General features: G+C 37.0%; 2 protein-coding genes across 7 annotated transcripts in view; one reads left to right on the forward strand and one right to left on the reverse strand.

Annotated features, from left to right (window-relative positions):
* Window positions 1-5462, reverse strand: part of MIGA1 (mitoguardin 1) — a 42323-nt gene extending 36861 nt beyond the window's left edge. For 3 of the 4 annotated variants that reach the window (XR_007766879.1, XM_050901251.1, XM_050901252.1), the window contains exons 1-5: window positions 5375-5462; window positions 4203-4373; window positions 1112-1289; window positions 444-580; window positions 61-187 (exon numbers count right to left, since the gene is read on the reverse strand). Coding sequence is in view for 3 of the 4 variants with exons in the window: in XM_050901251.1 (XP_050757208.1) it covers window positions 61-187; window positions 444-580; window positions 1112-1289; window positions 4203-4301 (541 nt within the window). In the remaining variant the exon portion in view is untranslated. The remainder of the gene's footprint in view (window positions 1-60; window positions 188-443; window positions 581-1111; window positions 1290-4202; window positions 4374-5374) is intronic. The other variant, XM_050901254.1, reaches the window with a different exon arrangement.
* Window positions 5463-5811: 349 nt separating this feature from the next.
* Window positions 5812-24358, forward strand: part of USP33 (ubiquitin specific peptidase 33) — a 44060-nt gene continuing 25513 nt past the window's right edge. For 2 of the 3 annotated variants that reach the window (XM_050900592.1, XM_050900593.1), the window contains exons 1-9: window positions 5812-5946; window positions 11271-11334; window positions 11899-12004; window positions 13081-13134; window positions 15229-15291; window positions 17726-17878; window positions 20180-20279; window positions 22830-22899; window positions 24235-24348. In XM_050900592.1, the coding sequence (XP_050756549.1) occupies window positions 11333-11334; window positions 11899-12004; window positions 13081-13134; window positions 15229-15291; window positions 17726-17878; window positions 20180-20279; window positions 22830-22899; window positions 24235-24348 (662 nt within the window). In that variant the 5' untranslated portion in view covers window positions 5812-5946; window positions 11271-11332. Of the gene's footprint in view, window positions 5947-11270; window positions 11335-11866; window positions 12005-13080; window positions 13135-15228; window positions 15292-17725; window positions 17879-20179; window positions 20280-22829; window positions 22900-24234; window positions 24349-24358 lie in introns of all 3 variants that reach the window. The other variant, XM_050900594.1, reaches the window with a different exon arrangement.

Consider the following 24358-nt stretch of genomic DNA (forward strand, 5'->3'; position numbering starts at 1 on the left):
AAACAAGACATTATTTACATTCATTGTTGGTAGACGCTGAATATTCTTATTATAACTTACCCATCAAATATAAATTTTCAGGTGTGGTCACTGGAATATTGACAAGCTTAATATCATCTTCATCTGCTTTATCCCAGGAATTAGAATTGGCACAAGCACAACTGTGACAAGAGGTGGCACTCTGAACCTTAAAAAAAATAAACAAATTTTGAAGTGTTGTTATACAGCGTACCCTTAAAACTACATTCCTGCCAGCATACATTACATCCAAGCTATCTGCCTAGAACCTGTTTTTACTATGTACTAAGTACAATGGCCTTCTCAGCATCTCTACCCTTCTGTGCAGCTTGTTCAGGAAAGTTGTTTCAGCTCAGTGAAACCATTAGGTGCATATTCAGTGCAAGTTAACAGACATTTGAGAGCCTTAAAGCACTTTTACTTACCGAGGCCAGGCTTTGAACTGAACCAGAGTATTTACTGAAAAGTCCTCCATTTGCATAGATACAAGACTGAGATCCTTTTTCCTTGGCAGAGCTCAGAGAAAGAGTCAAGTTTTGCCGACTACTGGAACAACTAGAACCTAAGAGATACTGATTTTAAAGCTGCTGTAAACTCAAAACATTGTATCTTTCGTTAGCAAGACCTATCAAGAATTGCATTTACTCTTTTCAATAAAGTCCAGTCTAGAAGCAAACAAAAATTATTCTTTTATTTAGTTTTACATGAGAAACTACAAATTAGAACAGTCAATATCTATAACAATAACCATGCATTTGAGCACAATTATCTTCCCATCCTATAAAAAATTAAATCTGCTTTTCTCAATATTGAGATACATCCACAAGAACGGCAAACCCCATTGTTGATACACTATTGATAAAAAAAGTTTTAATCAAAATTCATGATTAAAATTTCACCTTTGAGAACAAGACCAGCTTATTTATAAGACACTATAAATTTGTTCCTAATTTGCAGAATCTCTACTTTAACAATTCAAACCTACTCAGCATTAAAGGAAAATAGTTTGGTTTACTACTGCACACCCATCCCCTCACACCCCTTTTCTTTCCCTCCAAGAAAACAAAAAAAACTTGGGAGTTCCTTCATGTACCTTTTTCTGATGCAGCTGCTTTGGTACACTCTAATACTAGATGACTTGGTTCCCATGGTGGCACTTTGTTGTTTTTCTTTCCACGTCTTCTTTTAAAGTGATGGGCCAGAAAAATAACAGATATTGCACTCACTGCTGTTACCGTGAAAAGCTTCTTTAACCCAGGGGAAAGCTTTATCTGAAAATAAGAGAGTGTGACTTCATTGGAAATATATGCTCCTTAATTCCCACCTTTCCTCCTACCCTCCTTTTGGTGTGTTCAACCTACGCTATAGCTTGTCTGAGGGAGATAAGAGATGCTGCTCTCACGTAGCCTGAGAAACAACCAACTCCGAGTAAGGACACAGACTAACTGCTTCTCTAAATTTGTGATGGCCAGTAGGTGAGAGAGTTTACAAAGGGCCTGGCGCAACAAAGTGACTGGCTGCACTGAGAGACATACCACAGCACCAAGAACTATAAGGTATATTGCAAATCCATGAACTATGGGGATCTAAGTAAATGACTTTCAGATAAACTTCTTTTTTTTTTAATTTCTTTTTAATGCAGGACAATGCAGGGCTTCAATTAATTCTCTAACAGCAAAAAAATACTGAGAAGAAACTCACCCTTCACAACTAGACTATTTCTTGCACTGTGAAAGAGTGGAGGATCCAAAAGCTAACATTTGCACAGTGTTTCAATTTGGGAAGAACATGTATTTAAACATATTTCTCTAAATAAACCTTTTTTTTTTTTTTTAATTGTTACATTTTATTTTGGATATAGGTCAGTCATAGGTCTACAGATGTTTAAATTAGCAAATCAGAACCACATATAAAAGCAACTGGAATCAAAATCCATTAACAAAGTTTATAAAATTCAAAGTGACAAGATATATAAAGAAGACAAGAGCCATCCAGCTGGAAATTAGAGTCCACATTCACAAAATCTTTAGGAAATCTATGCTGCTTGAGAAACAGACTGCTGGGAGAAAACCAGATCTGCAGTCCTTGGGGCTAATATGGTGTTTCTGTAACTCCTTGGGGCTAATATGGTGTTTCTGTAACTCCTTGGGGCTAATATGGTGTTTCTGTAACATGTTTCCTCATACAAGAGAGAGCTAGCCACACAGAGTACCACAGCACTCTAGCAGTCCCTGGTTGCTGTGCAATTGGTTAACACTATCAGAGCTGTGTAATTTAAAGAAGCATTGAAAGCTTTGCTCTGCACTGAGTTTGCAATGAACAAGTCAAACACCTTTGACTTGAGAACCCTATCCTTAGTGGTACTGTATCTTGACCGAGTCTTGACTGAGGCCAAAAATCCAGCATTATTCTGCGAGGAAAAGGAATTCCCTGAAACACAGCACAAACACATACTTGCAAAAGACTATTGTATTTCACAGAAAAGAGTTAATAACCAAATAACTGAGATTAAAAGTTCGAAGCTCACAGAATTAAATACTAGAACTAAAGTTTCAAAGAACTGTAAGTGGATTTTTTAAAGATTTGTCTGTGCCTACAAACATGATCATAAATAAATTATGAAATTAAAACCTCTAAGGAGAGGAAAGTTAATAATTGCACATAATGAAGTTGCACATGGTATTTTAAAAGGATGTGAATACGCTGCAACACAAAAGAAATCAGTGATCTTGCAGTGAGAATTTTAAAGTGTTCTACACACAGAAAATTGTGAAAATAATCAGACGCAGCTAAGGCTGAGAATATCTCATTCTGGTTTTATATGCAGTAAAACTTTGAAAAGCATTTACATGCAAATATGAAAAATGACATAGCTTTTGCTTACAAGCATCTAATTCAATAAAAATAAAATACAGTCATATTAAAGACATGGGTTTTAAAAGCAGAACTTTATTAGGAACTGCTAATATCTATTTTTTAAAAAATATTATTGGCATTCCTAATTATAAACATTTTTTTTTTCTTTTAGTTATCCTTGTCAATGATTTAGCATACACAGAATAGAAAAAAAATCTACTGGACCATATTTTGTACAGCCAACTAGAAACTTTTTTTTTCTCCTGTGTATTATGGCATCAGAATATGGCTCACTCTTCAAGAAATTTATTCTCTGAGGGATACGACTGAAGCCTTAACATTTTCTCAAGTAATTCTGATTTATTTCACTCTATCATTTATCACATGTGTAGTTATAGGCAACTAACACCTCTCTTCTCTGAATCTCTATAACACAATTACGGCTCCTCCTCCTTGTCTTTGACATGAAGATGTTCTAGGGACAAATCTTATGATTCCCTGCAGAAAAGGAGTATCAGCTTCACAATACTTCCAGCTTTTGTCAACCTGAAAACTAAGATCATAACTCTTCGCCCAGATTTGAGTGACAGCTATCTATGTTGCTAGTGAAAACTAGCCTATACTATCAATGAAAGAAAATAAAAATAAATCACTCCAGGGCCATCTGTAAAAGGAAACAGTGTGATTAATAGAGCCTTAAGATTTTCTTTGAAGAAGATCTTTCCGTAAGTAAAACAAACAAACAAACCAATCCAGCAAAAAGAACTGAACTGGTTTAAGAAACAGCCTGCTTCTAAAGAATCACTGCCTTGTTCTAGTCATGTGCCACTTAATCAAACAGAAGTGACTCAAAAACTAGAAGAAGGATTTTTGATTTACATTAATGAATTATCATTCAGATTAACTTGGTGAGTGGTACTGGCAATCTAGAAAGTATTTCAGACCACACTCAACACTATTATTCAAAATATAACGACAGTTATGTTTAGTTTTTAAATATCTAAAAAATTCTACAAAAAAAAAGACACTGTGAGGATTTTGATATTTCATTTGATAAGAATCATTGTGCTGTTGCAAAATGAAGACATGTAGACATTGCCGATAAAGCAATCTCTTCAGTCAGATGTATGATGATGCACTAAGCGTTTATTAGCAGAAAAAGACCAAAAAACCCTGCTTATTTTAGTTCAATGTTCTAAATAAACCAAAAATCAAGGTATCCTGTACAAATTTAATTCATATTAAGCTCAGAAGAGATACTACAACATTGCAATTAAACTTCTAAATGTATATCAAAAGTGACAATGTTTAGATAACGTATATATTACCTGGTTAAGAGAATAATACCAAGAAAGGGGAAGATGAAATACCCGTAAAGCTACCGTCTTTAGAGAAAATCGTGCCTCAGTAACAGCTTCTTCTGACATGGCTCCTTCTTTCCCATAACCTCATTAAGCGGCACTATCTTGAAAACAGTCACAGATGGTCTCTGGAATACTCTGTCAAATGAAGGATACATACTAAATTACACAATAGAAGCCCAGGACAGCTTTCTTCTACAAGCTCGAATCTCTTACATAACAGGTACATGACTTGTTTGATTGATGTTTCTGAGTAGAGATAAGACACGTGCTTAATGAGGAGACAGCAAATTTGCTGGCTCAGCTTAGGCCCCATGCCTTCTAACTGCTCTGTGCAGAGACCTCTATATGTATAACCACGATCTACAGAGGACTCAGTCTGCTTTTATTAGCTGGCAGCTCACTTATTATATCCTCTAAATCATGCATGGCAACAACCCTGTTTCTAAGATCACTACTGTTGGAAGAACATATTTGCCAGCTAAAAGACTTGAGAGCAGCCAGAAAGAGTTGATCTCATTCAGAGCTTCAATTTTTTTGGAGACACGTGATGAGGAATAAATAATATAGCCTGACGTAATCTCCCCCATTAAAAGGAACATCCCCCTTACTCCCTGATGCTAAACACAAGGCGAAGACTCTGACGTGTGACATCCAGGACCGCAACCGTGGCACGGAGTGAGGTGAAAGAAAAGGGCGGGCCCGCACGCCGAGGGAGCGGTCAGCTTTCACCACCGGCTGTTTTCCCTCCGCCGACGTCTCCGGCCACAGGCGGGCTGTGCTGCGCCAGAGCCGCTTCCTCCGGCAGGAGCCTCTCCCCGCCGCGGGACACGGAACGGGGCCCGGCCCGCCTCGGAGGGGCAGCGAACCCCGCCCCCGCAGCGGGCCCCCTTGGGGGCAGAAGCCACCTCGGTCCGGCCCTGCCGAGCCCTCCCCAGGCAAGGCAGCCCCGGCATCGCGGTCGGGGGTGCCCGAGCCTTGCGGCAGCTCGGGCGGACGACGGAGAGAGCCGGGTGCCGGCTCCGCGCGCCCCTCAGCCCCTGTCCCCGCAGCCGCCCAGGCAAAGGCGGGCGCGCCTCTCCCTGGGCCCGGGCCGGGTCCCGCTGCGCGGCGGCCCTACGGTTGCTGCCCTCAGTTACCTGCTGAGCACCGGGGCAGGCGCCACGGCCCCTCGCGGCCGGCTCCCTCCCCGCACCGGTGGCTGCTAGGAGACCGGCAGGGGATCTGCTTCCGGGCTAGCGAGAAGCGGCCGAGGTCGGCCAGGAGACAGCCCCTGTCACTGCCACGTGAGGGTGACCCGCTCCGCTAGGAGTCCGCGTCGGCCATCTTTACACAGGGCAGCCTTCTTATGCGGACGGCCGGGCAAGGTGGAGTGAGAGCCTGGCGCCGTCATCTTTGTGCGGGGCAGCGCTCACGTGAGCGGCGGAGACGCTCCGCGCGGCCATCTTTGTGCGGGGCGCGCCCCGCGGCCGGTGTTGCCGCAGCCGCGGCCGGTGGGCGTCTGCCTGTGTGAGGAGGCGCCGGCGGAGCCGCGGCCTGGGCGCGCGCCTTCTCCGCCACGGGGGCCTTCCGCGCTGTTGCGTTCCGGGCGGGGGAGCGCTGCCCGCCCGCCGGAGCCGCTGTCCCCGGAGGCTGGGATTCGCCATCGGTACGCTAAGCGGCACGGCTTAGCTCCGGGCTCCGCGCACGGTGAATCTTCCCGGCTGCTCCGGTAAAAGGGGGAGAGTCCCGCCGGCGGCGGGGAAGGCGGGTCGGGTATGGTGTTCATGAGGGGGAACAGGAGGGCGGCGGGCGGTGTCTCCGGCCGGTCTCAAAGTCCAGGGTGGCTCGGCCCGCTGGGCGCGTTGGCACGGTGATGGCTGCCGCCGGCGGGAGCCGTCTCGGCGGCCGGGCGCCGCGCTCCCGGAGGGCCGGGCGGGGGCCGGGGGCGGTGCGCGGCCTGCCTCCCTCGCCAGGCCGCTGAGGTGGGCTGCGGGGCGATGGGTCGGCGGTGCCCGGGCCGCCCGCTCCGAGTCAGCGGGTCGCGGTGCGAGGCGGTCGGCAGGCGGGGTAGGTACGCCCGCCTGCCCGCTGGAAGCGGCCAGAGAGCATTGAATCGACCTCCGCAAATACCTGCTAAAGTTGCAGCTATGCGGCGACGGTATTGTAGATACGATGCAATTTCTGAAAACAATAATTTACCTATAAATTACTCTGTTCGTTCCCTGAGGTATTTACGCGCTTAGATCGCTGTGTACGAGGGATGAAATAGACTGGAGGAAAAAAGTCTGGTGTAGCACCTAGTGGAAAATCACTATAGACTTCTCCTGTGTGCAGGCAAAGCCTGAGTTAGGAAAATCCTCTTAGAAACTTAAAGGTCAGCTAATGGGTTTCAGAGCTGGGATTTAAAGTGGTGGAAGAAAGAAATGAATGGGTAGTCTATATACCCTAAAAGACAATATAAAATGAAAAATGTCTAACCCTGTAAGAGGATATACCCTCAACTCAAGCATTTTTTTTTTAATGTCCTTTCTCTTTGGAAACAATACTTCATGACAGAAAAAAAAAAAATTAATGAAAGTGACTTAAAAAAATGGTGTCTTGCTTGAGTGGGTAGCTTTTGGTGCCTGAAGAGAAGGACCAGGTATCTTTCATCAGCTTACTGAGTGTGCTTTTGTCATTAAGTAGGAAAATGCCAGGTTTTATTCTAAATAGGTAAAGTAAGTTCTCTACCGGAGTTAGGACTGGTGGTGTCATTTTTTCAAGAAAATGGGATACTCTTGTTTAGAGTTGATAGATTAAAATAAGGTAGAAATAGGGAGGGATGAGAGATGAAAATCGAAACCACCTACTGATTAACAGAATATAAAGAAACTTAGTGTGTGAAATTAAGGTTAATCTTCCCTATTTCTTGACCTAAGAAGACTATTCTCAAGTTTGGTAACAATATTATTCATGTACATTGTTATGCTGAAGTAATTTCTGTAATAAATTGTCAAAGAATCTAGTAACGTTTTTAAAGAGCAACACAGTTCTTTAGAAAACTGATAGAAAAATGTACATCTTAAAAATCTCAATACGTATGTCTAAGGCTGTAGCTTCAATGGGCATGTATAGTTTGGAGTGAATGCTGGTGGCTTTTTTCCGAAGTGTGAAGAATATCTATATGACAAGTAATTACTGAAGTTCCAGAGCTCTTTAGTATTCTAAGTAACTAAATGTTCAGATACAAAATTGCACCCCTGTGTCACTCTTACTTTGTTGCTGTAAAATGAAAATAAATGTTAAATGTGATTGTTCCAGTGCATCACTAGTAAAATAACTGTCAGTGCAAATAAGAAGCCTGAACTTAGAGCTTACTGGTTTGATATGCTGTTATTCAGAGCTGTACAGGCAAAATAATAAAAGCCTGTAATGAAGATACAATTACTGCTTCAGGTAATTGCTGTGTTCAGAATAATCCTTTTATTCTTAAAATCTTCTACCAGCATTCCCTTACTGAACCCTGTAAAATGATCTGATAAATGGCTCCATATTTAGGGACATCAACGGAATAAAGATATATATTTGTCTATTTCAACAGCTGTTCAAGTCTTAACTACTGTAACTAGGCAGATGAAAACATTAACTTTAATTCAAAATTTTTTTGAGATAATTTAAAATCTATTATGTTTCTTTAGGAAGTATTGGGCTCCCTGCATGAGCCTAAGATCATTTTCAAGATAGTTGAATTCTCTTAGTGTTTGAGGGGATTTTTCTGTGTGTGTGATAGGTCTTCCATGGTAGGCACCACACAAGTCTGTGATGCGATGGAATTCTGCTGAATAATAAATAGGTTGCTGGTCATGATGCTTTAAATTATGGTTCACATGTCTCTGACGGCTCACATGAGCAAATGTTTTTTTTCTTAGTGAATGCAAAGAACAAACAGAAACAAACAAACAAAAAGACTGGAGTTCAAGATAAGTGTTACAGGCTTTTTTTTTTTCTTTGAAGTATGAGACTCTATGCATGCACTAAGCAAAAATGTGTTAATAAGTCCTTCTGAACATTAAATGGTTCACTTAATTGAATGATGTAGTATGATGCATTGAGATAGGTGGGCTGAAACAAACCTTTCAGTGGAAACAATGGAGAGAGCTAGCAATAGACTGCAAAGTTCTCTCCCAAATATATGGGAAGCATTTGATGAGAAGCTTGTTGCATGAATATGATCATGAACAGTTAGTGTGAAAACTTGAGTTCTATTCCCAGTTAAGTTTTACTTCATTCTTAACCTCATAGTGAAACAAAGATGCTTCTTGTATCCTGTATATGTAGGTCCATGGTTTTCAGCTTGTGATTTTTCTAAGGTTCCTGTGAGACCACAGAATACTTCTGAAGGGTCCATGAAAGGTGACAGAAATAGTCTTGTTAACACTGGACACATGATTGCTGTCTAAGAATTCCTGTCTCAATAACAATTTTTTAGAATTCTGCAACATGACGAAGGCTGAAATTACTGATACAGATCCTTTCCAGAGCCTTTCTCTGTCTTTCTAATATATAAACTTTTGGTTCAGAAAACCCCAGAGCTAGAAAGGATTCAGGGAACCTATACATTCTTGAGAAATTTTTATTCTTCTGTGGATGTCTTCTTTTGGTCAGTGGTGGAAACAGGATACTGAGCTAAACACACCTTTCATCTGACCCAGTAGAGCGGTTCATATGAGATACCTAGGTACTTTCCCAGTACACACTATCACGTATCACTGGGATCATGAAGTGGAGATATATTCCAGCTTCAGAAAAGGAGTATAAAATGGAATGCAAGAGAAACTACAAAACTAGATTTTTTTTTTTCTTTTTTTTTTTTTTTTATATTACTGAAAATGCGAAGAAGTGACTTTTGGACGAGGTCAGTGCAATGCAGAAGCTTGTGGAAAAGCAGATGTGATAATGAGATACATCAGTAGAGGAAGATAAGCAATCTTTTCAGATAGAGTAGGAAGTGGTGAAATGGAGGAAGGGCGGTGAGCGAGGGAGGGGCTACCCTGGGCTTGCTAGGACTTAGAGAAATGAAGGATGAATCACGGTTTTGAAATTAATTTTACAGTTTTAGACTTTAACATAAAATTTTACAAAATGTGTTACTGCAGCTAGGTTTATTAAGCTACCAAGGTTATGGCAGTACAGTGAGTTATCACGGTTGCTACAGGATGGAAGGAGGTGTGTAAGAATTTTGTTAACAAAAGGTGAAAGAAAGGCCATTCAGCTTTGCCCATACAATAACATGTAAAGAATCTATAACATTCACTAGACTTCTACAAGGGATGTTCTCCATCTGGACAGGAATAGGGACTATATCCATAGGACATGAGTTTCAAGATGTTTTGGTCTTTCTGCTGATTATTATGAGAAGAGAGATGCAGACTGCACCAAGAAATAGAATCTAGCACGAGCAGAACTCCTGGGTTTGGGTTTGTTCAGGACTGCAGGTCTGGATTTGCACGGTTCCAGGTGTGAAAAGTAGCTATTAAATACAAATCTGGTAGCACAAGGTGAGGTCTCCATTCATTGCTTTGTATTACTTGGAATAATGCATTCAGAAAGCTTCTTCCATAAAAAAATTAAGCCTAAAGCTTTACTAATCCATTATACCAGTCTTTCTAAAGCATTTGTGTTAAATCAGCATTAATTCACACTGAATTTTTTAAGGTTGTCAGGGCTTTATTTGAAACTCACTTGTCCATTTTTAACATTTCAACAGACCTTGCAAAATGTGCAAGATGAAACATACATTCATGTTTCCATTTCTGTTCTGAAAAGGAACTTTACAGTTCAAAGCAGAATTGCTAATATGACTGAAGTTGAGAAGGTTTGGCCAGAGAAACTATCATTTTCATGTTTGAAGTGTCTTTCAGCAATACTGCACATAGATTACAAATAGACACTGAACTGAGGAAATACTTCTCCAGCTGCAGCTTATATTTGAGAGTAATGCTTTTTAAATGTCATGCCATTGGTCCAGGAAGAGAATTTAGACCTCATCTTGAAGAAAATCCTGAATTATTAATTTACTGTAGTATTTGCAGTCTTGTGAGATAAGTTGTTAAATATTTTATTGAACAGCTGTTAACATGACATTCAAAAAGTGATACACACATATACTTGAGTATATGTATACACGTTATATATATAGTAAATATCTTGTATATTATTTATATTTAAATAACTCCTTATATATAAATAAAACATTTAAGTATGTATATGCAGGCATATACATGTATGTATATAATAAATTATATAAAGTATTATATATTATTCCTATACAATTAACATATAATACTTTAATAGTATTATTTGTGTAGCAGTGTTTATAGGAATAATATAGACTATTTATACACATACACACACACATATATAAAAACCCCTTTGATAACCAAAGGGAACTGAAATGACTCTTGATTCAAAAGGATCTTATTGCAAGGCAACGAAAGTAAAGACCAAGTCAAAGATAACAAACTGAAAGTTTACTAGGAAGTGTGTCTGAGATGCCTACTAGGCAAGGTTTGTTTTCCCCCATGCCGTTAAAGCCCTAGGTTACTTAATATTCAAAGGGGTGATTGGTTGTATAGTGGAAGGAACAAACCTAAAGCTGCCAAAGCCAACAGGCAAAGTGGAAAGAGATGTTGATAACAGTGCTAAAGGCTGCGAACAGATCAAGGAGTGTGCATCACTGAGTTAGGATGGTAGTTTAGTTGCAAGTCTTGATAAAGGAATGCTAGATTGGACAGGTAATAATTGGGCAAAGAACGCTTAGGGTTTCTTGGGCTTTAGAGAGATTGCGGCATCAATAGTAATTGTTTAAGTGACAAAACTGGAACAAAGTTCTTGGATAGCTCTTATCTGCATGAGTCAATTGGAGTATTTATGTAAAAAGAACATTACTGAGTTAATTTTTTAATTTTCCTTCTGTAAAGCATCATAGCTTTCTGTGCAACCATCAAAATAATAATGACAAAGTGATTGTATTTAGCATTCTTCATTTCTGATAAGTTTCTGTGTCTGCATCAGAGACCTTGGATGGACTGAAAGAACTCAAACAAGAGAAAAGCTTGCTGAGTGTTCAGTACTACATGTGAGTTACAAGTTTCAGTTTGCTTTTGATATATAATATACCTGAATCTAGAATGTGTCTCTGTAAATAAATAAAACCAAGGTAAAGTTTCCTTCTTTGACAAACTAGTCATGTGCTCCTGCATTTTAGCCTTCACAGCTTCAGCACACTTCAGCAGTGTTACGTAAGATCCCTTTCCAGAATATACAGTCAAAGCCAACATCAGTTCTGGGTAGGCTTGAAAACTGTAATTTTTATGTTGTTGGGGTGCCATGGTAGAGGCCAGGAAGTTAAATAATTAATCCAAACCAGCTCTGCTCCGCTCAGGATTCTGTTAGTTTACGCCCTAAAAGTCAGAGGATTTTGTTTTAGATGTCAGCTGTGTTTAATTTGGAATATTGGATTGTCTTACTGTTAATAAAGTTATTTATACTAACTTACTTTGAAAAGGCACATTCTTTTAAAAGTTATGTATATGTTGCATATTAGATATCTAATATTGCAGCCTGCTCTAAGGAATTGGGTTTTACTGATACTTACTTCTGTTGACAAGTGATTCCCTGGTCTTGAAAATCCTGGCTACAGGATCTCAGAAAATACAGCTTCTGAAATGTCATCGCCCGGCAGCAATTGCCCACACTTGGAATCAGTTGGTGAGATAACAAAAGAGGAATTGATACAGAAATCTCATGTGAGTCGTAGCAGCTTACTTTCTTCCTATCACAGTTAACTCTGATCGCTTATTTTAGCTACATATCTTGTCATATATTATTAGTTATAAGATGCATTTAAGTGTTACGCATGGGTAAAATCTTCTGTACTGGACTAGTAAGGTTTAAACGAAGTACGGGAAGAATTATGGACTTGATAAAACTGAAAAACTATTTTTCAGTACTGAACACTTAAAGAGTACCTTTCCCAGCAGTGTTTTCCAAAGCAAGTGATGTTTTAATGGAAATATTAGTTAAAAGAGTTATCGTAACACCAAGCTGAACTTTATTTTCAGACACTGCCATTGTAGCAGTTAGTTATTTGGAATGTTAATGTAATATACTATAACTGACTTGACTTCAAGTAGAAACTGTAACAAAGAAGTTTATGCTTAAGTTTTTCTGGGAAAACAGTTCACTTTTTGATGGAGGAGCCACAGTTTGAGAAACTGCCCCTACCTGAATTCTTGGTTTCCAGCTAGTATTAATAAATGGAACAAAGAAAGATCTTATAGCCCATTTTAGTAGCTGGGAGGAGATGAAAAGCCAAACCTTTTCTGTCCATGGTGCTAAATTTCTTTGTCTGAAAAACGTAACAGTTGATTTGCTGCTGAGGGCTATAGCATTTCTCTAATGTTGCATCTTTTTTTTGTAAACCTTTGCAGGTAGTGTTGACTGTCTGCAAATAGGAATATGCAGTTATTACAGTTCTATCACTTTCGTTTCTTTTTATGTTAAATTTATAGGAAAGACCAATTTTGAGGATTTTAATAATAATGTGATATATGTTTATGCTTTATTTAGAAGAACAATTTTTGGTTTAAGATGAAAAATCAGAGAGAGAGATCCAAGGTTTTAGTAGAAAAATATGCTGATTTTAAGATTATGTGAAGCAAAACAAAAATTGGGTTGGTTATCAACACATCCTTTTTTTGTCTTAAAATTATTCAGCTAATACTGAGCTTTACAGTATTTTTTTCTCATTTTGTCTCGAAGTTGTGGTTTACTGGTGAAAGTAAATGAAATAATACTTTGCTTGTGTGTTTAACTTTAATAGGGCGCTTGTCAGGACTGTAAAGTCAGAGGACCCAACCTTTGGGCATGCTTAGAGGTAAGTTGTTCTGTTGTTCCATAGTAGAGTCCTTTTCTAGTAGTCTGTAGATAAAGTTGGTAGTATTTTTTTGTAGAAACAACTATAATGAAGTTCTTTTAAATTAGTTTCTTTAAGTTATTATTTAAAAGCAAAACCTCTTGTACAGTTTACTATTTTTAAAATTATTTACCCTCTGTCAGGTACATATTTCTTGTAATTTAAGAATACTGTGTTTAAAATGAGATTTTTTGGATAAGAAGCTAGCACATTAAGGTTTCTTCTTGAGTTATGATATTTTTTAGCTCTTAAGATTTTTTTTTTTAAATCTTTTCCCCAGATCTGTAGATCTGAAAAATAATATATTATTCCTGAATTAATTTAATTTTTGTAAGCCTCTCAGCATTTGTACTAATAACATCTAGCAGTAAATGCTGACTTTTTACAGCATAAGAATACATACTCTGACTTTTTTATTCTTAAGTAAAACAAAGAAAAAAAACTTATTTTGAAACTTTTAGAAGCTTATATAAACTTTCTTCAAACTTTATACGAGTTTTGTACAGTCTTTACCCTGGGTATAGTTCTTTCTTAAATATGCTTTTGCCGTATTCTTCTCGCTGTCTACAAAAACCATAATTTTCAGTGTATTAAAAAAAAAAAGAGGTTCTGAAAATGTTGCTTCTGATTGATCTATGATACCAACAGGAAAGTATGTAGCTAATTTAGTTTTTAAAATGTTTTTCAGACATATAGCTGTTTGCAGAGATTGAAATTTTGCTCTATAGGCTTGACTTCATTTCTTGGCAACTTTTGTCTAAGTCCTGTCAGGAAGATATCCAGACTGAGATGCCAACCTTTAGGTGTATATATGAGTATTTTTAAAAATCTACTTCGTTAGTTTCCTTTTAAGTGGATTATGGTAACAGTTAAGAGATCAGTTTATTTTGCTCCTTCTATCAATAAGAGATAGAAATGAAGGGGGAAAGAAACAATGTTCAATGTCTTTTTGTTAGATGGCTTGAAGCTTAATTACGTATAAAAACCCTCTTGGGAGTAGGAAGAGGTGTTCAGGGATGCATCAACCTGGCAGGTGGGGAAATGCTGTGAAGCTTAAAACATGTTTTTTATTTCTCACTTAGAGGTCTTAAACTCTTATTGAAAAACTCAATTTCATACCAACATTTCCATAGGAGAGTTTTGTAATTGCAGTAGGACACTTAGTGTCATGCTGTGATGTATCTCCTCTTGGATGAATTGGCATCTTGCCTTCACCTTTTTCGGTAGAAAAACATGGTGAGATCCCAGCATGTTAACTATCTGTAACTTAACAAATATCTGTGATTATTTAATACAGAAAATTGACTGTGTTCAGTTGCTATTTGATTTATTGATTAACATGCTTAGAGACTTATACAGATAACATGCTGTGCCCTCTTATGTGATTGTCTTGACTCATGCAAATGAGGAATTAATGAAAATTGCTTGAAGATTGGCAGCTGCAAGATTCCACGCTCAACTCAGCCAAATGTGTTTTGCAATTAGCACAATTAAAATCAACAATTATTTTGCATGTTATAACTAGAATGTAGTAAGTACTTAACCATATAGTGCTGGAAACTGTTACTTAAAGGTGAAAAAACTAATTAATTGTGAAGTAATACTCTGATAAATAGGCAATGAAGATAGGGGCATACAGGCATTTTTGTATAAATGTGTCATGTTCTGAGGCTGTTGCAATTCAGTATTTTAGACACAGAGCTAACTTTGTATTTTCTGTAACAATCTCTACCAAATCATGAATTGTAAAAAAATACACGTTGACCTTAATCTGAATAAATATATCAAAATGGCCAAAAAAATTATATTCCAAACACATTAAATGTCCAACACTGCCCACTAGTGAGAGAAGTTGAGTTAAATCTTGCAGCATTCTTATTTGCTTTAGGTGATACTTATTTTAACACTTATGGTGCATGTCTCTTGGTTTGCGTAGGACTCTGCAAGTTTGAAATTTGAGTGAATTTTAAAGGGACTGGCAGTATATTCCTATTCTGTAAACCCATTTGACACCACTTTTTAATTCTGTATACTTCTTCATATCTTGCTCAACAGAACAGATGTACATATGTTGGCTGTGGTGAATCCCATGTTGATCACAGTACCACCCATTCCCAGGTATGTGTATTTGCTAGTAATGCAGTTACTTGAAGCAGTGAAGTAGAGAACTTTTTTAACTCACTTTGGTGAAGTCAATAACCTGTGTTAGCATACCTGTTTGGAAATTTGATTAGCTATGATTGTTTTTCAGCTATAGAAGCAGGTCTTACTAATTTAGGAGTATGTGAGTTTACAGTCTTTGTGCAGCTGCATAATTATTTATGTAATTCTAACATTATTGTGCTCCTTAAAAGAACATAGTGAAAATTAAAAAAAGAACAACAATTACTGACGATTTTCAAGATGCATGGACAAAAGACTTCTTGAGTACTTCAGCTTATATGTAGTACTTCACTACTTCAGTCTAACTTTTTAGGATTGTGGCTGCCTGATGGACAAGAGGAGGGAAGGTGTAAGATAGGAAGTATAAATTACCAGAAACAAGTGCTTTGTTTCTGCATTATGCTCCCTGTTCCAGTGGCTACAGATGAAGAACCTGTAGGCTGAGCTGAGCGTATCCTTTCCTGCTATGTCCTGATTTTGTGTGCACTATGTTCCTCAGCATGCCAAGTTCTGGCAAGGTTGGACAGCTTGAGTGCATCTGTTTGGGTCTTAAACTCACTGTCTGTTCTGTGCACACACATGTGCAAATGGAACACTTGTCAAAATGAAGCAAATAAGATATATCATTCTCTCTTAATAAATGTACTGGGGACAGAAGGATGGCAGTTTTATTAACATGTCATTTCAGAATTGCTGACTTTCTGATTAAATCAAATTCTTGCCACCAATTTACAGTTCATCTGTCAGAAAATACATCTAAGGTTCCACACTGAGCAATTTTTGGTCCCTAAAAATACTAAAAAAAAACCCCTGGTGAATATTAAAATGAACAAATAGTATATTCCAGGGTTTTACAAGAAGTATGCTTTATGACTGCATTTTACCACCACTCCTGATTTTTTTTTTTTTTTTTTTTTTTTTTTGGAAGCAGGGCCTTGAGAGGAGTGCATATTTATACAAATCAATAGTGCATTAATATAAATCTATATAAATACAATTTTTTTCCCAGCTATTTGAGATGAATCACAGTTCTAAAGCCTTTACAATAGATATATAAATGAGGTCCCTGAATTTCTTGCCTACAATTTTTTACCTCTTGGCTTTCTATGGTAGTTTATTCCTACTTTACATGCTGTTTTAGCAATGTTATGTACTTGCCAGGTAACAGAAAAGGAATGGATAGTTTACTTGCTGTCAGTGACATCCTTGTCTTGATTTTCTTGTTACTTAATTTTAATTTCTGGATAGTAAGCCCTCTTCTGGAGTTGTTTTCAGTAAAAATCTCAATAAACTCACTAAAATGAGAGAAACAGGGTTGACATGAGTCAGTTTATTTCTGCTTACTCCAGTTTCCACCAGCAAGGCTCTGTGTACTGCAAATAAACGTGTTCATTGTGTCCACTTCAAGAAAATTCATAAGCTGTTGCTCTGGAGACCTAATTATTTATGCAGCTGAAGCTGCAGAATCAAGCATATTGTCATGATTAAAATTGTCTGAGATATTTACATAATCTGATATTTCTGATTTTTTTTTTTAGTAGGGGGAGGGCTACTTAATGAAATTGTAGCCCACAGTTTATATTAAAAACATTGTTCTTGTACAAGGCCTTATTAAATGAGGGGGGCATCCTGCAGCACTTGTAGTGTTTTCCTAATTTCTAGCAAATCGCTCATTGTCTATAAACCTGGCTGGTGCCGACATGTAAGGAAGAAATATAGGAAGGATTGGTGGAAATATTTGGAGGATAATAGCAACTGTGTACACAATCTTACAGTAAGCAAAGAGGTTAAAAAAAGAAAGATGAAGATTAGAACAGTAAAAATATTCTCCATCTGTCAAATTTTTATGTTGCTTCACAGTATGAAGCAGTCAACAAAAGAACTGAGTCTAGAATGTTTGTTTTGGTATGAGCACCTCTTACTGTAACTGAACTAAAAAATCTTATCTTACTCTTCTGATTGATTGTTAAATAGCCTGAATTTCCAACAGCAAACCAGTAGAAATAAACACTGCCCTTACAGTAGAGGATGTGGCTGCCGTTATGACCAACAGCAGACATTCCTGGAAAATTGGTTTGTTGTGAATTGTAACACTTCTGACAGTAGGCTTTCTTATTTTTGTAATTGCAGAGGTATGTCAGATATGACAATGGCTTAGATTCTGATTGTACCTTGTTGCTAATTTGAGTGACTTGTACTAAAAATGAGTGTTGGATAGTTTGTGCTAAAATTTCAGTAATTGAATTGCTATTTTTTAATATTCTAATGTACGTATTTGTTTCATTGTTGAAAGATCTAGAATTTTAATACTTCTGTTCTAGCTTGCATGTAGCAGTATTTAATTATTCCAAATTTCTGAATCACAGTTTTGGTTTTTGTTCTTTTTTAGGAGACAAAACACTGTCTAACTGTCAACCTTACTACACTCCGTGTTTGGTGTTATGCCTGTAGTAAGGAAGTATTCCTGGATAGAAAATTAGGATCTCATTCTCCACTACCAAATGCAAGACTGTCTCACCAAGCACAAGAAAATAGTGTGCAGGTATTTTTTAGCCCAATGAAACAAAGGCAGCTGTAGCTTTGCAGTAAACATTGTGTCTTCTCTCAAGTCTTTCCTCCTTTCTTGTGCCTGAACTTTCTATTAATTTCTCTGTTTTTATAAAGCTTCTTTAAAAAGACGGTGCCCAGCTTCTATGTTCTATCTCTGTGTACTGCATGCTTCCTAAGAATGCTTTTTCATCTTATTGTCTAATTGTTTGTAATCTACAATAAACTGTAAGGTACAGAAAAAGCACACGGTTAAATTTAAGCTTACAAGATCGGAATAGTTCACCTGTGCTTCCCCATTCTGTCAGCTCTTGAAAATGTTATTTACAAAACTCATTACAGTAATTGCTGGCTAACTTTCAGGGAGTGGCAGGATGCCTTAGTATGTGTTTATGGGTACTTGCCTGAGATGCAAATTCATTCATAGAAGCACACTACTTTTAGAGAAATATATGCTAATTGTTAACCTCATTCAGCTAGTAATATAAGACACTTAAAGGGATTCCTATAGCTTAGTTTCTGAGGTTTAAACATGTCTATTTTTCAGTTTTGATAAATGACTGAAAAGGTCTTGATTTTTGTGTATGTATAAGTGTGTGGGAAAATATTTCCAGTGGAGTGGTGTACACACAAACGCTCCTGAATAGTTAAGAATTTAACTACTATGCAAGAGTTTACCTTGCAGTAGTAACCTGCGTATATTCTATATATGTGTGTAATTTTGGTGTAGAATGACAAATATATTGTGTTAGATTCATGTGAAAAATATCTATCAAACTAGAAATCAGGGGAATGCTATTAGTGTTCTATGGCAGTTAGGATTGCCAAGAAGTATAAGTACGCCAAGGAGAAAAATATGGCCAGTATCTGGGAAGTTCATATTAGTCGAGTAAAACACAGGCTTAAGATTGTAGTGTTTTATATGATTATGGCATCAAAGACAAGACTTTGTAAAAGTGCTTAACTGTTCCTAACTCCACATTTATTAACAATTAACATAGTAGCTGAAGAGTAAGATAATGAATAATGCATTAGCTGGTATTGGAGACAAATTAGAGGAAAAAAAATGAGCAAAGCAGACGTTATACAGAGAATTTGCAAATATGCTGTTTGCTTGTCTTGTTCTTCTGCAATTTCAACAAGGTTTGTTTAGGTTTGGTTTGTTGTTTTGTTATCTTCTCCTGGTTACATTAGTCTTTACTGGCATCAGTACTGTTCACTCTGATAATATCTTTTCTAGGTAAGTGTTGTCTTGGAGAAAGTTATGCTGCAATTTCTTAAGTGTAATTGTTTGGCATAATGCATGTATCTGAAAAAAGGTGTTATTTCTTTATTGCATATTTAATGTACTTATATAAAAATGACAGGTAACTCGGTTAAAACTGACACAAGTACAAGTACGGTGTTTCTAAAATTGTTTTGCTTGAGGCATAGAGCTATGGGAAGAGATACCATGATGCACAGGTTGGACACAAAGATAGGCAGTTTTTCAATGTATGTAGAGAGGAAGTATCCTTTAATATTTTCACTTCAAAGTTTAGTATTTAATATGAATGTAATCTGATAATTTTCTCATAAAATGCCAGCAGCTCAATTGGAATAGTACCATTGGAATCCCCCCCCCCCCCCCCAGTTTCTGTTTTCCGGAAATTCTGGTGATTTAATATAAAACTGGGTTCAGACTTCTGAACTTCTGTTCTATTATACTTAACCTGTTTTAATCTTCCAAGGAAATGGGTATAATATACAGAAAAATCAGTAGAACTTGAAGTCTGTCAAACATTTTGTTTAGAATTTTTATTTATGTGCGCACAAAAAGAGCTTGTCATGCAATAAATATCTGCCTGCCTAATACTTTGTTTCTCTATTTGTACATTTTACTTCCAACAGTTTAATTTGTCTTCGTTAAATGTAGTGAGCCATCTGGTGGCATATCAAAAACATATACACTAACTTTTATGTGATGACTACTGTGTTAGCTTTTCAGTGCTGGCTTACTGTTATCCAAGGGAAAGAAATACTATAACTTGCTTTGTTTTGACTCTTCAGCTGTTGTCATAAAATCATGCAAAGTTGTCACTGCTAATCTGAAAACAAAAACGTGGTTTTTTCTTAGATAACTTTATCAGGGTAGCTATGGAATCATATTATTTTTACTTTATGTGCAGTGAGATTTCAAAATGCATTGACATAATTTTCAGTTCCTAGATTTGTTGGTGAAAATATATGTAAGCTTAATTAAGAGGAAAATTGATAAATACAAGTAAATATACTTTTTTCTTTTTCTCCTTATAAGGATTTTAAAATACCTAGTAATCCCACACTGAAGATTCCGCTAGCAGCTGTATTTGATGACTTAGATATAGAAGTGGAAGAAGATGAGTTAAAGACTAGAGGTAATAAAAGCAAAATCCAGCGCTTTATTGCCCTTTATCGCATGTGTATGTCTCCAAGTCTGTTCTCCAGCTATATACGCGTTCTCTTCTAAGTGGAACTGTTTCCTGTTCTGCTCCACCTAAGATCTTTATTTTTAGTTTCACCTTTATTGTAGCAATCTTTACTTACCTTCAGAGCAGGGGCTGTGGTGATAAATGTAGTGCACCTGTGCAAGCAGCAACAAAGATAAGAAAGCATGTTGGAGTAATGTTTGGTGTAGCTGGTGTTCTAGCTGCTCTGGTAAAAGCAGTTTTTTATAAAATCTATTCTAATGTTTTCTCCTGTCCTAAAAGGTTCCTGATTTGAATGCGTTCCTGCATTTTGGGTAACCCTTTTCTGAGCCTGTAGTATCCCAGTATGGGTTTTTGGTTTTTTTGTTTTCTCCTTTTCAGTAATGGATTTCACGCACTGCCAAACTTTCTGGTATAAAAGGTTACCCGACCCCACTATTAAACTAAAGGTGAAAATAAGAGTGGATGAAATCCCAAACAGTGAAGCCTTAATTTCTCATTTCAGAAGAGAACATAATTAATTATAATTATTTCTTACAAGTCTCAAATTGGTATTGATGATTTTTAAAAAGATATGTGTATTTGTTAGTAAAGAAGTATTTCTAACTACCGTTTTCTCAGAAAAATCTGACCAGCAGATTGTTAAGCTATTGGTTTTGAGATGCCAGTGCATATGTCAAGGCAGTTTGTTTTCCATCAGTGATGATAAGAGTTATTCTAATTTATCTATCTCACTTCTCCTTTACTCATCTACTACCAGCTTTCCTTCTCCTAAGTCTGCTGGCATTGGCCAAAAAACCTACTTTGCCCCTTCTGTTGTCTGGCATGGTCTTTCTGGATATGTCACCACCCCACTAATTTGCCATCTGTCCTTAAATCATTAAACCATGTTTTTATTCCCCGTTAGTTTCTCTTACCAATGTGTATATTTGTGTATCTTCTTGTCCTATTAATATTTTTGGGAATGTAACTTATATAGAAGTAATATACAAGTAGAATTGCATTAAAGTTCCCAGTAATGTTGATGTGACTGTGTTAATACATTTCTCAAATATAAAGGAAAAAACTTGTTCAGCTCCATTTTGACTTTGTTCGTAAAATTTCTTTTGAAATGCTTTTGATGAAGCAAACATTAGAATATACCTTTGCAAGAAAAGACATCTATTCAAAAGTTTTACTTGCGACACTGCAGGCTGGAAAACTGCAGTGAGAGTTATCTTCCTGATGTATCTTGTGCTGTTTAAAAAAAAATAAAAAAAAAATTAAAAAAATCCTATAACTGTTCTTACTTTCCTATTTCAGTAAGAATGACTGTCTTTTTTGTAGCAGAAATTGGAAGGGCAGAATGCAGGTTCAGATGTGGGAAGCAGGACTATATTTCCATTCAGACAGATAGAAGAACCTTTTAGAACTTAAAAATGAAGTTCTGTGTATTAGAAAATTCAGCTGAAGTAACCAAACTGTTTTTTAGATGTAAAAGGATTTTCTTAGTAAGTTTTATTTTCTGCCACAGACTAAAATGATTGGAATAGTTCCTATACTTCAAGGATTGCATAAAGCCAACGGTGTTGATTGCTAAATATTTTGAGTTTTCCAGTTTTATTGATTCTTTGCTTATAAATGTTACTGTTTTCTCATACAAAAGCAATTTTATTTTGGAATTAATTACTTCCTTAATTTAACACTTTAGTAGCTATGAATAGCAAGTGTTTGAGATTAATTTTTTTAAATTGAGATCATATGATAATTATGACTTGGTTAAATAGCCTCTCCTCAAATATTGAGAGAGCATTTTTCATGACTCCATAATCACTGAAAGAATATCTGTTAATTGTAACTTTTATGTGTGTGGAAAAACTATGTGTGGATATCAGTAAAGAAAGTAAGCAATCTGGGCTTGAAAATAAATTCTGTGGGGAAGTCTAAACTGAGCAGTCTATGTATAAAAATAAGGGTATATAATTGGCATAGAAAAAGACTGATCGTAGGTAATTATAATTCTGATTCTGGGATAATCACATGTTGAATAGGTTTTGAATGTTTAGCGTAATCTGACTACTAGCGTGAATTTGAGACAGAATAATGAAATATTCCTTGAGAAGCTTTTGGTCATATGATTAATGGTTACGAATGCAGCATAGCAACAATTTAACTGAACAGGTAAATCATTAAGTTCAAGTAAAACTTAAGTATTGATAAACATATTTTAAATTACAATCTGCAGCTGTCATAAAACATCAAAAGTTAGTAAGATGAAATACAGTCTACTTGTCTGAAGTGTTTTAGTCAGCCAAAATCAAAACACTTAATTACTTCTTCTAGTTAGATTAGTATTCCTTTAGGAGTCCTATGTTTCTTTTAGTTACAACTCTGCACTATAATTGGCATCAGAAGTGTTACACAAGTATTTTAATTAGTACATATTTTCTAGGAAGTATTTTCCTTAATATGTCTTGTACTGGATTAACAGACTTGCTGAATATTTGTTCTGTTTTTCAGGTCTAACAGGATTAAAAAATATTGGAAACACTTGTTACATGAATGCAGCTTTACAAGCTCTTTCCAACTGGTAAGGAAAATGATTGTAAATGTAATTTTATATTTGCTTATACATGCATTTTCTCAAGATGGACTTAAGGATTTTGAAGGGCTGCACTACCACGGAAGAAGATGTGTATTTGTTAAATCTCAGTCTTACGTGCTACAAACGATTATGTCACTGATAGGAGAAAAAAAAGTATTATGGTATATGGGCTACTCAGCTTTTTCCCTGTTTCAGTCTGATTCCTCACTGTCCTAAATAAAAATACGTGCGGTTCTAGAAATTAGAAGAAAATCTGATAAAAGCTATTAAATTTGTGGGTTGGGTTCTTTTCTGCTACAGAAGAAATCAAAGGAAATGCATAAGAATAAACCCTAATTAAAAAAAGAGACATGTTAAGATCAAACGGTCCAAATTCAGTCCTTACAAACAATGCATCTGGGACATTCTATGCTAAATCATCCTAGGAATGGCTAGAATACAAAATCTTGTCATCCCATGGGGGATACCAGACAAGTTCATGAAGGAGAAATCTACAAAAGCTGAAGAGATAAAAATATTATCCAACTCTGAAGTTTTTTTCACTAGAAATGGTTAGCTGGGGACAGTACTGGAACATATATCATATATGCTTACTGTATGCATCTGCTTTTGGCTGCAATCCAAGACAGGATACAGGGCTAAGTAGACCTCACTGAGATCCTTTGTTGGGGGAGAGGAGAACTGAGGCAAATCTCTCTAGAAGGTAAAGAATTGGACAAGGCATCTAATCAAGAGGAAATGATTCTGTTGAGAAATGCCAAATTTTGCAAGTATGCTGGTATATCTCCCTTCTTGGATAAAAATAGGTCCAATCTGTATGAGGGATTGTGACTTCAAAAGGGGGGTTGAAGGGAGAGAAGTGAGAAAGTATGTGAGTTGGCAACACTGCATGAGGTAAACAGATAAATAATCATTTAAGTATAAACTATTTATGTACAAACATCATGTGGCACTACTGGATTCTAGAGAGAAGATTTGTTTAAGATGCTATTTCTGGACTAGGCTTATGCTGATTGTTGCTGTAGTGGTACATGTGTACTTCTGTGATGGCTAGTAGGAATTGCCTTGAATTTGAATCCAATTAGACAATTCTGGTGCTTTAACAAATGTCAGAATATGTTTGAGGAACAGTGTTGCTGTACTGCTGAAGTAGTCCTACTAGGAAATGTTTGGTTGCAGCATTTAAGGATGTAGGAAATAGAATTGTTCAATTACATAATAGTATTACTCCTTTTTTTTTAATAATCTTGTATGAAATGCAGATTTCTTCTTGTATTTTAACAACCTGAAAAAAAATACTATTTTCTTCTTTTTAATCAGCCCACCTTTGACGCACTTTTTTCTTGACTGTGGAGGCTTAGCCCGAACGGATAAGAAACCGGCAATTTGTAAAAGTTACCTCAAGCTGATGACGGAACTCTGGCACAAAAGCAGGTATTGCATC

The sequence above is a fragment of the Gymnogyps californianus genome, chromosome 8 (genome assembly GCF_018139145.2).
Source record: "Gymnogyps californianus isolate 813 chromosome 8, ASM1813914v2, whole genome shotgun sequence".
Taxonomy (NCBI): Eukaryota; Metazoa; Chordata; class Aves; order Accipitriformes; family Cathartidae; genus Gymnogyps; species Gymnogyps californianus.